Source organism: Manacus candei, unplaced genomic scaffold, assembly GCF_025592945.1.
Source record: "Manacus candei isolate 608988 ecotype Guabito, Panama unplaced genomic scaffold, ASM2559294v1 h1tg000018l, whole genome shotgun sequence".
NCBI lineage: Eukaryota > Metazoa > Chordata > Aves > Passeriformes > Pipridae > Manacus > Manacus candei.
In genome coordinates, this window is record NW_026138066.1 from 538,930 (window position 1) to 553,741 (window position 14,812).

A 14,812-nucleotide genomic window follows, 5' to 3' on the forward strand; every position below is an offset into this window, starting at 1 on the left:
GAAAAAAATTAAAATAATAATCAAGTCTCTGGTAAAGTTAAAACCTGTTAATCAGTAAGACAACCTATAAAGATATACTCTTGTGAATATGCTGAAAATCAAAACAACAGTATTGATTTGAAACTATAGGTTTAGATTAAAAAAGCAAATAAATTTTAAATACTACATGATTCAAAATCTAAGTAAATGGATTGTATCTTATAATCCTTATTTAACTATAACTTCGATTTAAATTTCGTTTAACTTCTACTCATCTCCAGAACGTCACTGCTTGACTGATGGCAGAAGAGTTAGCATTCTCAAAGCAAACATCAGGCATTATCTTAATACAGATATGCAATTACAGTTTCAACAAACAAAAAGTTCATTATCTAATTCCCTTACAACAAATGGGATGAAATAATGCTACCGCTGTATTTTAGCCCATCTGAAAATACATGTAATTCTATAAAGGATTTTATATTTTAATATAGGAGGAATAAAGATAAAGAATTTAAATATATAGATTGAAATAGCTTTAGTTATAGATAAACAGTTTTAATTTCCAGATCTTGGTGTCTCCAAAATCTTACTTGGTTTGGAATTTTCTTGCTCAAATATATCCTTTTCTTGAAGACAAATCTGATATCTAACCTTTTATAAGACATCTGCAGCACACATGCTTTTCCATACTTTGAAAATTAAGTACATTTTCCTGCTTTGTTTTAAAAAGAATGTTCTATTTTCAACTTTCATAAAGATAACACCTTTTTATTACTAATCAAATAAAAAAATATGTAATAAAAATGTTAAATTTACTGATGAAGGACTTAATTCCCAGTGACATCTATTTCAGTTTTAGAAAGGCTCTGAAGACTGGCCAAAGGGAAGAGGGGAGGAGTGAAGCAACAACCTATGGGGCCTGGTGACACTGAAAGAAGACAACCATTTCTCATTCCAGCTTTCTCTGGGTTGTCATTTAAGTCATCAACATGTGGTGTTTTTCCTAGTCCATGTCTTTTTCATTTTAGCTGTTTTATATTTCTAAAGAAAATATGAACGCATAGTTTCCTTCTAGTACAGCGTACAAAAGTGATAGGCAAAGTGATGCAAGTTCTGCAAGTTGGTAACAGGAGATGCAAAAAAGGGGGTAAGCGGAGATACAATGCACATGGCAAAACACATCAAAGTGAAGGCATTGGTTAGTATTCTCCTCCTGGTCACTGATACAGACAGTAAACAAGGCACATCCCAGCATGGACCACAGGTGCACACTCATCGAGTTTCCATGTGATATCAAACTGGGAGGACTAGCTGATACACTCAAGGGCAACTCTGCCACTCAGGGAAACCTAGATGGGCTGGAAGAACAGGCCACTGGGAATCTCATGCCACTAAACAGGGACAAATGCAGAGTCCTGTGCCAAGGAAGGAAAAGACCTGGCAGCAACAGAGGCCTCCCTGCTGAAAAGGTCACTGGCCTCATGTCAGACAGCAAGCTAAACAGCAGCCAGCAGCATTCTCTGGCAGCAGAGAGGGACACCAGAACCCTGGACTGTGTTAACAGGAGCCCAGCCAACCAACCAAGGGAAGCGATCACCCCCCACTGGCCAGCACCCATTGGACCATGTCAAGTTGCTGCATCCAGTTTCGACTCTCCCAGTCCAGGGAGGACACTGATAAACCAGAGTGAGTCCAGGAAAATGCCACCAGGATACCTGGAGATGGAGCATCTGCCCCATGAGAGAGGCTGAGGGAACAGGGCTGGCTCAGCCCGGAGCAGAGACAGCTTTGGGAGGGCAAAGCAGCAGCCACACTACCACCTCTTGAGGAGGCCATCAAAAGCAGAAGCCAGGCTGGTTCGAGCAGAACACAGTGGGAGGATCAGACACAGAACTGAAATGAGAGGTTCCACTGGATGTAAAAAACAGATTTTCCAGCATGAGGTCAGGCCTAAGAAGCCTGCTCCTGATCTCCAAGCTGGTCCTGCTTGCAGCAGGAGCTTAGACTAGAGAGCTCCTGAGTTCCCTTCATGCCCAAATTGTTCTGTGGCCTATGAAGTGCTGCTCATAGAAGCACATGTTGCAGGAAAGCTTTGAAATACAAGTTTAGTAACTCCATTAATGAAGATGTGGATTGTGTGCATTGACAGTCAGAATAATATCTAAAACAACTGGTAACGTGTAGCCAAGTTTCCCAGTAAGACAGCAAAGTTAGAATATTGCATCTAATGTTATAACCGATTTTCTTTATTTTATACAGTTCAGAAGTTCCTCTCCATGCAATGCATAAAACACAACCATGCAACCCAGCAGTAAGGCTCACTTGTGAATCCACTTTGTTCAAGAACAAAGAATCCAAAGAAGATGCAAACACACATACGTCTACATAAGGGAAAATTAAGAGGTCAGTGTCAAAGCTTTCTTCCATGAAGGAGATGAACTTTCACAATGTAAGAATAAATCTCTTATTGAGAGGAACTTTTAAAAATGCTTTAGAAATTTGAAAAATCAAAAGGCTTTTGTATGGTAGTTAGCTGTGGTGGCTGTTTGGTTCTAGAAAGCCAGAAAACTTGGACCCCTGTCTGTCCCAGCACCTACATGCACAAGTGAAATGGGATGTTTTGAAATGAAGGAAGTGTCAGCATTAACAGATATGCATGTCTTTACTAATGCTTTACATGAAATGGAAGTCTTTTGTTTCACCCTTCATCTCCAAAAACTGAAGAATGTGCCTTCACGTAGCCTTGGACAGAGACAAGAGAGCAGGGACAACCTGAACAGAACTTGATAACCTGGGCAATGGCAATAAGAGATGGTCAAACTCTCTTTAGACAGGCAGTATATACCTCCTCTTTTGCAATACCTGAGCAGATGCTTTCAGCACACCTAACGAATCATTTCGTACCAAACCCAAGAATCTTCTGAGACAATTAACACAGTATTTTCTTCACCTCATAACTCCCTATACAACGCTGCTGTACATTGTTAATCACCTATCCCATTTCATACCAGAGCTGACTGCATTTTGCAGTGGGATTCACGTATTAAGTTCTGCCAGTTCTAGCACTACAAATTCGAGATTATTACAACCTCCAGGATGCAAGCTCTTCTATTAAAAGTACACAGTTATTACTATATGCTTGATTAAAGTATTTGCTTTATGAAACACTTCAGACATGCTATAATCACACTAATAAGCACTGCACGGCATGTCTTATTGCATGCATTATATGACAGAAATTATTACACAATACAGGTAAAATCCTTTTAACCTTTCAAAAAACCATGTGTACTCTTCAAAAAAGAAAGCATAATTCCAAGCTAGATTTAGAAAGCCTAGTACAAATAGGTGGCATTTTCTGATGAGTGCTAGGCACAGGAAAGAAGGGTGGGAAGGAAAGATGTCATTAAGTAACTTCCAAGTTGCAGTCCATAGCTCCCATTTGCAAAGTATACAGAGTAGCAAGAAAAAAAAAAAAAAGAATGGGAGATTGGGAATGTTTTTTTATAATTGATCATCACATCATCAAATTGGTTCACACACATGGTTAAGCTACGCTCACATACCACTGTTATATCATATTCCATTAAAAAAAAAAAAATCACAACACATTGAACAACTTGGACTTTGTAATCTAAGGAAAGACTCAGAATGACACTCTTTGTTTTCAGATGGACTATACAGGGGAGCAAATAAATGACTTACTAATCCCATAGAAAATTTCTACACGGGCTTCTGCAATATGTACTTTTACAAAATTAACATTTGACCCCTGAAGTCATACGTGGAATTGAAAGACTGGTGCAAAATTAGTCTTTGATCCAGCATATTTCTCTCCTAGCTTTCTGAGTTCATTTGTTTACTTTGCAAAGAAACATGTTTCTACTACTAGCACTACAGTTGTACAAGTAATATGCTAAACTTCATAATGCCATTCTCTGTGTCTCCTCAAAACTGCAAGCTCATAAAAAGAAACATCATTAACAACAAAAAGGATGACAACGATTGCAGTTTGTTTTCTGAAAAGGAATAGAAAATTATATAATGAATGAGTTGAATTTAAGCTTTAAAATGACTGATAATAAATATGGGTCACTACCGTGTCATTTTTGCATATTCATTTATCTGTCTATAGCCACATTCCTTTCAGTTATGATACTCTTTCCAGCAGTTTTAAATTCAGAATAAATTAAAACCTTTGAAAAAATATGTAACGCCTTGAGAAAATGTGAACAAATATGGACTTAAACAGTTTGCCCAGCACAGATTTAAATACAAAATAAGGGTACTAGTACAACCATAAAAACGTCCTGAAGCAACAAGCAAGACACAAGAATGAGAAGGTAAGAAGGCCAAAGCCTTGTTATCAAACAACTCTCAGTGCTAGAAACAAGGTAACCTGCAATACAGAATATTAATATCATTTACTTCTAAAGAAGTGTGATGCTACTTTATGACTCTGTAAAATTAAGTTACTCCTGACTTCACAGGGCATAAAGCCTTTCCTTCCCATTGTACCATCAGTTTCACAAAAGTAGACCTTGTGCCCAAAAATGGGCACATGTGCTCCCTCTGATTCCTCAGGAGAGGGTACAAGCATTGCTGCAATTCAGCATTCATCCAAGTAAATATGCTATCTAGCAAGCCCTGCAATTATAAATGTAAAAAGAAAATTATACATAAGGCATGAGATGCAATGCATCCCAGACAAGCAAATATATCTGTTCCCAAGCTTGGAGTAAGAGAAAGGTGACTGTACTACCTGAACTACAGAAACACCTGCAAATTCCTGTTCTCCCCCAAGACCCCAAGATCTCAAGACCAAGAACTCGAACATTAGTTAGAAACAGAGAGCAAAAGAAACTTACCACTCAAACACAGCACAGTTGTCAACAGTTGTAGACATCCAGTTAAACACAAAGAATGAAGATAAAAACTAATGTAAACAGTAGTCACACTGGCCCAGTAGATGAGTCCTCACTTAAAAACATAAGCAATGGGAAGAAGGCTCAGAAGGAGGTCAAAGTAATCAGTTTTACATCAGCTGAAAATAAATGCCTCCTCCTTGGAAATACAAAAAGTGAGCTCTGCTTTAACAAGCCAGAGGCAGCAGCCACTGGCCCGCTAGAGATGAACAACGGAGAGAGGGCACAATGCCCACAAAGGGCATTCAGAGTTGAATAAAGAAAAGACAGCTCTCCAAGGAATCCACTGACAAAAATCAAACTCTCTGAGCAGGAAAGTTGTGCCTCAGGCATTCCACGCAGGTTTGGGAATATCCACACAGACCTTTTGGGAAAGACCACCTTTTTCTAGATCAGCATGACAAACAACGCATGAAACAAAGAAGTTGCAAGAATGAATGAAAGAGGGTTTTATGGTGCAAAGGTACAAAACAGATGGATCCCCGAGATGTCACACTGAAAACATACATAAAATTTAGAAACAGCTTTTATAAGGAAAGGACCTAAAAGGAGGATCTAATTGAAGACCACATGGAGATACTAACTTCAAAAACTAAATGAGCAATGCTAAACATATAATACTTTCTATTTTGAAAATATGCCATTCAAATTCACTGTGAAGACACTTTTAAAAACAGCAATTACAACTGTGGAAGAAAAAAAAGGTGATCCAGGTACAGAAGCAGTACATCTGATGTTTCAAAAGTTCAGGAACCAGAATTTCAAACAAGTAACTAAAACTATAAACCATATCTTTGTACCTGTTATCCTTCTTGACAGCCAGCTGAGTTATAACAAAAACAAATGTAATAAAGAATTCCTTTTTTAAAAAACATTCTTTCACAAGTTATATCACCAGTAATGACTAGCTCTTGGACTAGGAAAGATGGCATCCCCTATAATCAAATAATAAACCAAACAGATATATAAGAAATGATGTTTCAGTGCCTGTAAGGCAGGGGGTTCTTTGCCAGATGATGCACAAAGAAAAGGGTCAAGAGCAGGTTTCTTAGCCTTCAAATTACTGCATGAGACACATGAAAGATTTGAATAATGTTCTTTATGGAAATATCTGACAGCTCCCAAAAGTTCACTTTTAATACCAAAGCAGAGCAGAAGCATTTTTCAAGGCTTGCCAATCAGATTGTAAGTCAAAAAGGTATGTATGTATGAGGTTGTGCTTGCAATCACTACTTTTACAAAATGCCTACTGCCTCTTTTAATAAGAGGTGAATTTTTAAAAGCATAGTTATTTTCACCAAGTAAAAGATTAAGACCTTTAAAAATCTTGGCATTTCTCTATTTCATTTTTGGGCAGGAAAAAGTCTGTTTCACCTTTGTTGACAATTAGCTCTGCGGTAATCCTGTAATTTTCAGGAACAACTGGAGAATAGTTATTTGTTCAAACTTTTCAGAAAAGATGTCTGTTTCTAACACATAAAAATTTTCACACCAACTTTATTAGATTTTTATAGAAAGTGTTTAGCTGTATTTATACTTGGGGCAAACATCCTCTGGCACTGCAGCAAGTTTCTTCCTCTTTCACAGAAGCTTTCCTCGACGGCCTCTCAGAATCAATAAACACCCAGTTACCTACTGCCAATATTTAATTAGGTCGGCATTAAGTTTCCCTGCTTGTTAGCAGAGCTTCCCATCAAACTTAAGGAAGGAAGTTCTTCCTTGTAAACACGAAGCTCCAAATAGGCCAAGATCTTCACCTGCTCAGGGTCTAGGACCAAAAAATAATTTAGGGTATACTTTACACTAAAAAAGCTGGCAATATGCTTACTTTATTCCCCTATGTTAACTCTCATTCTTGTAGCAATGCTTCCTCGCATGGCAGATAAGGAAAGCATGCCAGCCTTTCCAATGAAACACTCTTTCACAGAGGTGTTAGGCAGAAGCAACACTAGACAAAACGGGGCGAGCAGCCGGTTTCTCCTCTATCCATGAGCGCCTCCTGCATGACACCGACACCGCTCTCCCGCGGTGCGGGATGTGCAGCTCTGCCTGCCCACCGCCGGCGTGACTCAACCCTTTTCGGTGCATTCCCCAGCCGAGAGCCCGCGGTGACGGACTCCTGTAGCCGGTCCCAGCCGGCACCTGCCCCGCGCCAGCGCCTCCCAGGCAGCTCCCGCCCGAGCCGCAGGCGAACCGCAAGGCGACTGGCACCGCCGCGGGGATGCGCGGGGATCCGGGAAGGCGAGAAGGGTTTCGTAAACCAGTGTCACAACTTGGCTTTCCGAGCCAGGCAGAAGTGCCGGAAAAGCCGGTTCCTTAAACACGGCAGACAGGCGGCCGGTGGCGGCCGGGCTGGCTCTCGGCGCTATGAGCCTGCCGGCCCCGCGGGGGAATCACGGCGGGTCCCCGCGGCGGCTCTCCCCGGGTTGGGCTTCCCCCGACCCTGCCCTGTGCGCTGGCGGCCGCGGTGACGGGCACTGGCGGCGGGCAGAGACGCCGCCGCGCTGCGGGAAGGGAAGGAGCCACGCCGGGGCAGGGCCGCCTTGCACCCTTCCGACAGGCCTGGCCGCGGGAGCCCGCCCGTCAACAGCGCCTCCGCCCAGCCCGGGGGGCGACACCGACCCCAGCTGGGACCACGGGCCCGGCCCGTCGGGGCTCGGGCCGTCCCCCGGCGAGGGGGCGGGGGCGGACAAGCTCACGGCCTTCCCGGCCGCCACGGCCCTACCCCGCACCCTGCGCCGCAGCACGGGCCGGGCCGGGGGCTCCGGCTCCGCCGCGGGAAGCGCGGCCCCGATCCCAGCCGGCCCCAGGAAGCGGCACCTCCACGGCACGGCGGGGCAGGGCAGGGCAGGGCACGATACGGCACGGCACGGCACGGCACGGCACGGCACGGCACGGCACGGCACGGCACGGCACGGCACGGCACGGCACGGCACACCGCCCTCGCCGCTGGGGCGGGTCTCGCTGCCTTACCCGCTGCAGAATCCGCCTGAACATGGTGGCAGAGCGCGGATGCCGCCGGGCGGCCTCGGCCAGGCCGAAGGGAAGCCGCGGGGCCCCGCGCAGCGCCGCCCCCGCCCCGCAGGAGCCCGGTGCGGCCCGCTCGCCCCGTGACAGCCGCCGCGGCCGGGGAGGCGGGGCCGCCGCCGCGCCGCGCCCCGCCCCGGGGAGGGACGGGCCCCGTGGGGACTGGGCTGCGGCCGCCGCCCGGCCGCGGGGAGCCGGGGGAAGGGAAGTGGGGTAGAGAGGTGTAGGGGGTGCCGGGCGGCGGGGTCTGCCCCGCGGGACGGGATGGGGTCTGTGCCCGATGGCCTCCCGGGGGCCCGGGCCGGGCCGCCGCCCGCCGCACCGACCCGGCGCCGCAGCTCTCGGTGCGCTCTGCCCGGAGTCTCCGCCGCACGAGAGGGGTCCCGGCTGCTGAGGGCAGAGGGGGGGAGGAGGGAGGGCGCTGGTGTCTCTGCCCCTCGCCATCGGGCTGCAATGCCGCGCAGCCCGGAGGAAGCCGGGCCGGCCCCCAGTTCTCCCCTCAGGGGTTGCCCCCGGCGCCCGACAGCTGCGGCCCCTCGCTACTGTCATTACTCTGGCATCGGCCGGGAGAAGGGAAAAGACCGTAGTTTGAACTTGCAGCTTTGGGCTCACTGGATGAGGCAAAGCGCAAACGTAGCGCCGTGTTACTTTGTTACTCGTGCGGCACTTAAAGTACTGAGAAATATGCGCTCAGTGAGGACTGTTGAAGCACACTTGTTCGGATAACTGGAAATGTAATTCTGAAGGAGCAGTTCTTTCCTTCAAGCCCTCAAGTGAAAATACTATCTTGTGGTGTGAGGTTGTGTTTTAAATATCAGAAAAGGACATTCTGCTTGCACAAACATGCACCTACCTTCCAAAAAAAGCCCCTACAACCCAAAAGCATCAGTTTAATTGAGAAAGAATCTGTACCTGTAGGTGCTGAGGCAAAACCCCACATCAGACATGGAGTTGCTGGAACACCACTACCCTCTAGAATATGTAATTCAAGATGTTACAGTTCCCTGTTCTATCCTAAAGCTGCAACTTTGGATGCAAGACAAAGGGTCACAAGTAAATAATAAACCCGGTCAGTGACTAATTGTGTTGACTAGAACAAATATCAGAGCAGAGTACCAGTTGTGCTGCAAAGATCAAAAACATTTTTCCACTCAAAAGCTGACATTTCCAAGCACTCTAAAATCCTTAGACTTTGCGTGAGTTACAAGCACATGACCAGAAGGATTTGGCTGTTGCAGCTTAAAGCTTGAGGCAAGGCAGCGTTATATGACTGAGCTCATGTTTGCTCCTGTTACATGTTCCAGTGTGTTTCTTGTTAATGTCATTGGGTCCATAACCGAGGCAGGTTAAGAGCACACACACAGTGGGTAATGGCTTCAGCTGATGAACGGTGACGTCTTTGGTCACAACCAAGACATAATTTTCACGTCTCCATAGTACAAAATAGCTTTGCAATTTGGCAATAAGGTTTGTTTCTGAATTTTGTACATGGGATTAATCATGGGAATAGAATTGGTTTTGTAGAGCTGTATTGATCCTTAAATATCTAGGCAGGCTGTAGACATTTGCTCTAAAGCTAATCAAAATGACTGCAAATTTTAATATCTCGCTCCCTTTACCAGATATTTCAACAAGAGTGAGTGACAGCCTAGGCCATGAACTCCTGGAGTGCTCAGTTTGCCATACTCAAGTAACTTAAGCAGCCCATCTTCGCAGCACATTTTTTACTCTCCTAGGTTAGCAATTCGTCAGTGCTCAAAGGAAGATGATAGAGATTTGAGGACACTAGTTAAAAGTCTTACATTGGAGGAGGATTTTCTTAAACAAGTCTTGCAAGGAATACATGAGTGTGGATGTTTGAGTGAACACATGCATCTGTTTCCCTGTCCAACCACCATTCCTTCAGTAACTTCACAATCCACGGGCCAATTTCAATCAAATACAACAGAGCTAGACAAAGCTCAAAGATATGAAGTTCCTACAAATTTAAATAGGTGGCCAGAGAGAGGAGAGAGAGACCCTATTGATTCCTGCTTGCAAGGAAAGACTGTAGTGTGACAGCCTTTGTTACATACCAGAGAATGCACATAAAAATTCGCCCTTGGGGCAGAGATCTAGGGGGAAAATATTAAATCTGTCTCATTTCCAGTGAAAGTCCTTGGTTTTAATTATTGTGCATATGGTAATGCTTATGAATTCATACCATGGGCTGTCCTAGTATTGAAGTCTCAGGCTATGCTAGTATATAGGCTGTGTCCTCAGACAAGGGAGCTGTAAATTTTCATTTCATTCAAGCTCATGAACTCTGTGAAGGGTCTGCTGACAGACGGATTAAAAGGTGCCTTTTTAAGGAGTCCACTGGCAGTGGAAAGTCTCAGATCACAATCACAGAAAAGATTTTTCAGAAACTAGGTGGGAACAGACACCTTATCCTCTAAAGAGAAGCTGAAGGCTGAAAGTCTGAACTATATCAACCTCTTGCACACCTGTCAAAGCAAGCACGCCTTTATTTCAATAGAGAACTGAAATCAGTCTTTTGACTGTACAAGCAGTATTCAGGATGCCCCTGTGAGCACCAGCACCTCTCATGTCTTCCAACAAATAACTGCTGGGTTTTGTTGGGGTTTTGAGGGGTTGTTGTTTGTCTATTTGTTTTAATGGCTACGCATATAGCCAAATAAAAAGCAGTGATTTCTGGACCATGGCTCACAAGAATTGGTGTCCACACAATCTTCTACCACAACTAAGGGCTACAAGAAACCACTGTCACTTGGTACAAAGTGGCAAGGAACTTAATGTATATCCGTAGCTTGCTTAGACTTTTGGTCTAAAAATTTGCAAAGTTTCTGGGCTGTTGTCCTACATGTTTTCAGTGTTTATAAAGATGATTATTTTCACTCACGTAAATTCCTGATCTCAAAATCTCTTGGTCACAAGCTCCTTTGATTCATGATATGCTACACTGTAAAAGTACCCATTTTTTCAAGATGTTATTTTTAAGTATCCTATTTATAAAATCAGCCTCCAATTAGTTTTCTTTTTCCTAACTCTTTAACTGTCCATTTTTGACTGTCACTATGTGCTGTTCATATACTTTCAGCAAGTAGCCTTCAAATTTACCCATAACTTTTTCTGAAGCTCTCTCCCTCAAGTTAAACTCTATGAAGCTCAGTTGAGCACAGGTTGTTTAAAGGATATGGTTTAGCTGACATGGTGGTATTTGGTCAAAGGTTGGACTTGATGATCTTGGAGGTCTTTACAAACCTTAATGATTCTATGAAAAGCATATGATGAAATTTGGAAGATTTATGAAGTGCAGATTTGGGAAAAAATGCATTTTCAACTGAAGGCAGAGCTGCTTAGCAGCACAGATGGGCCACTGCTACATAATGGGGGTACATGGACCTTGCCAGACAGTGCTAAGGCTGGCAGCTGCCTCCCTGCCTGTCACCTGTATATATAGGGTACATCTGCTCCACAGTAGCCATAGGAGAACTAAGATATCCACTTAAGAACAGCTAAAAGGCTTTTCAGAGATCTCAAAATATAAAAATCTGTATTCATTACTGATCTATACTTTAAAATGGACAATGGCTAAGTGTTAAAATCTATCTTGCCTTCAAAACAGTTTGATAGTTTCGGTATTTTGTTATTGAACTTTTGTTTCCCCCTCAACTTTATTAGGAGAAAGAAACGTGTTTAGCCTGAAAAAATATTTAGGGTGGTTTCAAAGCGGTGTTAGCACATCAAAATTAACTTGTGGCTTTGGCCGCTAGTGTATAATTCTGTACTCAATCCAAAACTGGTCCTCTGAGTAACATCCCTCAGCTATAAAAAAGGAAATACTGATACCTCTCTATTGTGAAAAGAAATTGGAATCTTGTGATGAAGAGCATTATAGAAGAGCCCAATATTACTATAATATTTAATAAATTAACAAATTTATTGGCAATCAGTTAGGTGATGGTAACCAAATGATTTATGAGCAGTGAAAGACATGAAGTCTATTGTCCCATGAAGAACATATCCCACAGCTTCACCTTTACAGAAACTTCATCTTCTGTCTCTCCAAGGCCACTCAGGGCCCCCACCACACAGGATACAGGATGGGCTGTGGTCAGTTCAGAGCTTCACAGGAGCTTGACTTGCTGATCTTTCCGGTAGCATAAACATGGATCTTTCACCTCTACCCAGTCATTAATTTTGTCAGAACCCCAAGAAATGTAAATGTCTTTGAGTTATCTATGCTTGTTTCAATTTAGACATAAACTGCCATATGGGTTCAAAAGGTATGGAGCGGGGAGCAGAAGGAAAGGACACTGAAAGTCACAAGAGGTCACCTCTGCTTCCCTTAGGAGCTAGGCAAAAACCAAAGGGGGGTTTTAGTCTACACTTGAACTAGTCACAAATGGTTCCTGACCCATTCCCTTCTCACTCTCCCTTCCCATCTCCCTTCTCAGAAAAATAACATCTCTTCAATTCTTCATTTCTGGTACTGAAGAGGTTGGCCAGAGCATAAGTACTTCACCCTGCAAGTGTTAGTGTGTTTGCTCAGCTGCTTCAGAACCAGGCTGACTCTGTGATGATGACTGGGGGCCAGCTCCTGTGCTACAGAAAGCTTCTTTCAAGTCAGTGCAATTAGTTGCATGAGTAACAAGCATGTGTACTAATAAGGGCTAAATGGCTAACATTAATACCAAATCCAAGATCTCAGTCATGACTTCATTCTAGTGTTACAGAACTTGAATGCTGTAAAATTTGCACAACTCTACCCAGGAAACTCCAATTAAGGACAGAAATAACAGAATTATCTCTATTAAAAACAAAAAAATTGCTCCAGTCACTGATTTTTTTTTCTATTCACCTCAAGACTGAATCCCTGTGTAGTCTATGCCATGTAGCTTTGGTGGAGTAGCTGGAGAGACAGGCACTGGAACTAGAGAAAGCCCAGCAGCATGCAAGAGAATGTAAGTCATAAATATGTATGAGTTCATGGAAAAAATAGACCTGATATTAATATAACCAAATCTGAGATGGAGAAGGTCTGCTGCTGAGTCATGCAGAGCACTCTTTGCCAAATGCCTCAGCTAAGAAATTAATCTACATAAAGTTGAAAGCCTGCCACAAAACAAACAGTTCCAAATTCCACCATAAAAAGGTGTGGTGATACCATGGCCATTCTGATCCAATTACTCCAGAGACATCAGGACTTACTGGCAAGTCTCCTAGGCACTTTCCAGTTAATGGCACAGAAAATGGGTGAAAATGAACAAGAAAAGAAGTTTGTGGAATTCCACTACAAACTAAAATTACAGTATTTTAAAGAACAGATTTTTTTGGGGTTACTTATCTTCCCACTTTGGCATACGCTAATATACATGTATAATTTCTCTTTCCCTGCTCTTAGACACAAACTTACTCATCTCCATCAGTCTAGGCATGTTGGAGACTGTTTCAAAAATTTTGAAGCAAAATGTTTGAAATGCCAAATGAAATAAGTAGGGGAAATAGTTATGCAGGTTGTAGGGGATGTCAGTATTACTGATTACTAAAATTAACCTTAGTAGGACTTTCCTAGTTACAGCAGAAACATAAAATGAATTTTCAATGTCACATATAGAGATTTAATGATAGTAGTTATGGGCATCATTTTGGTTACCCTTTTGTATATCTACAAAAAATGCTGAAGGTCTGACTTGGGTTGGTTTTTTTTCAAACAAAAATCCAACTAAATGCATTAACAAGCTTTTGCTTGATAGTTTTGGTTTTGGTTTGGGGTTTTTGGGGGGGAGTGAGGGAGGGGGTTTAATATAGGAAAGTCCATACAGCACTGATTCCAACACTCTGAACATTAATGCTCTATTTGTTCATGGCTTTGTATATAAACAGATGCAATAAATGCTGGCTTTGTTGAGAGTCACTGTGTACATGCATTGCATCAGCAATTCAGTTAAATATTTTTAAATGGCCAGAATACAGGCTGCTAAATAAAGAGGGCAAATTTTAACTATAAAAGGAGTTTGACAGGCTTTCTTAAAACAGTAAACAAATATTCCCATAGCATTACACTAATCACTTAATGCTTAACGGCATCTATTATAAAGTTAACCTCTCAAAGTCTTCTAGATTTGTATTTTAATGTTAGAAGTCTACTGCATCTAGAAACCAAAATGCTATTTTTATGCTGTACAGCATTACACTGCTAAATGCTGGCTGGCCAGCCCTCGATTTTCTTGCAGTACTAGCCAAACCTGTCTATGCAGCAATTGTAGTAATGATTTAGACATGAGGAAGAATCTTGGGTGTAAGTAAAGGAGGATTAAAAATCTCTCTTGCTAAGAGGTTAAGGTTTTGTGGTTTTTTGAGCTACAATGTTCACACTAAAAGCGTAACGAGCAGGACTTTTCATTCATCATCTTCTTCTCCTGGCATAGAACAGGTAAGATTTGCAATTTCATAAAATACTGAAGTAAAAAAATAAACAAAACAAAACCACAAACAAACAAACAAAACAAAAAACCAACCAACTAAACAAAAAAAATCCAAACCAACCAAAAAAAAAAAAACCAAACAAAAAAGCCCCCACAAAAATAACCCACAAAAAACACCCACCGACTTTTTTAATGGAAAATAAAATGTATATACTAAAGCCTAAGGCAAAGAAGCACTGGGAATCAATGAAAGAAAATAACAAATGCATTTCCTGTGGGATGATGAAATGCTACATTTATATAGTTATCAAGAATCAACCCTTCAACAGCTGAGGCTTCCCTGTCATTAATGCCAGCTACATGCATTACTGGGCCAACTAACAATATAAATTTAATCTGGAACAAACACACATGCACCACTGAATTTCTGTATCTTCTAAGCTAAAA

At 42.6% G+C, this 14,812-nt stretch overlaps 1 protein-coding gene across 5 annotated transcripts in view; it reads right to left on the reverse strand.

Moving 5' to 3' along the window:
* Positions 1–14,812, reverse strand: part of EEA1 (early endosome antigen 1) — a 173,210-nt gene that overhangs the window by 62,475 nt on the left and 95,923 nt on the right. For 2 of the 5 annotated variants that reach the window (XM_051784832.1, XM_051784831.1), the window contains exon 1: positions 7,881–8,047. The exons of the other annotated variants lie outside the window; for them this stretch is intronic. In XM_051784832.1, the coding sequence (XP_051640792.1) occupies positions 7,881–7,904 (24 nt within the window). In that variant the 5' untranslated portion in view covers positions 7,905–8,047. Of the gene's footprint in view, positions 1–7,880; positions 8,048–14,812 lie in introns of those variants that run through there. 5 annotated transcript variants of the gene reach the window in all.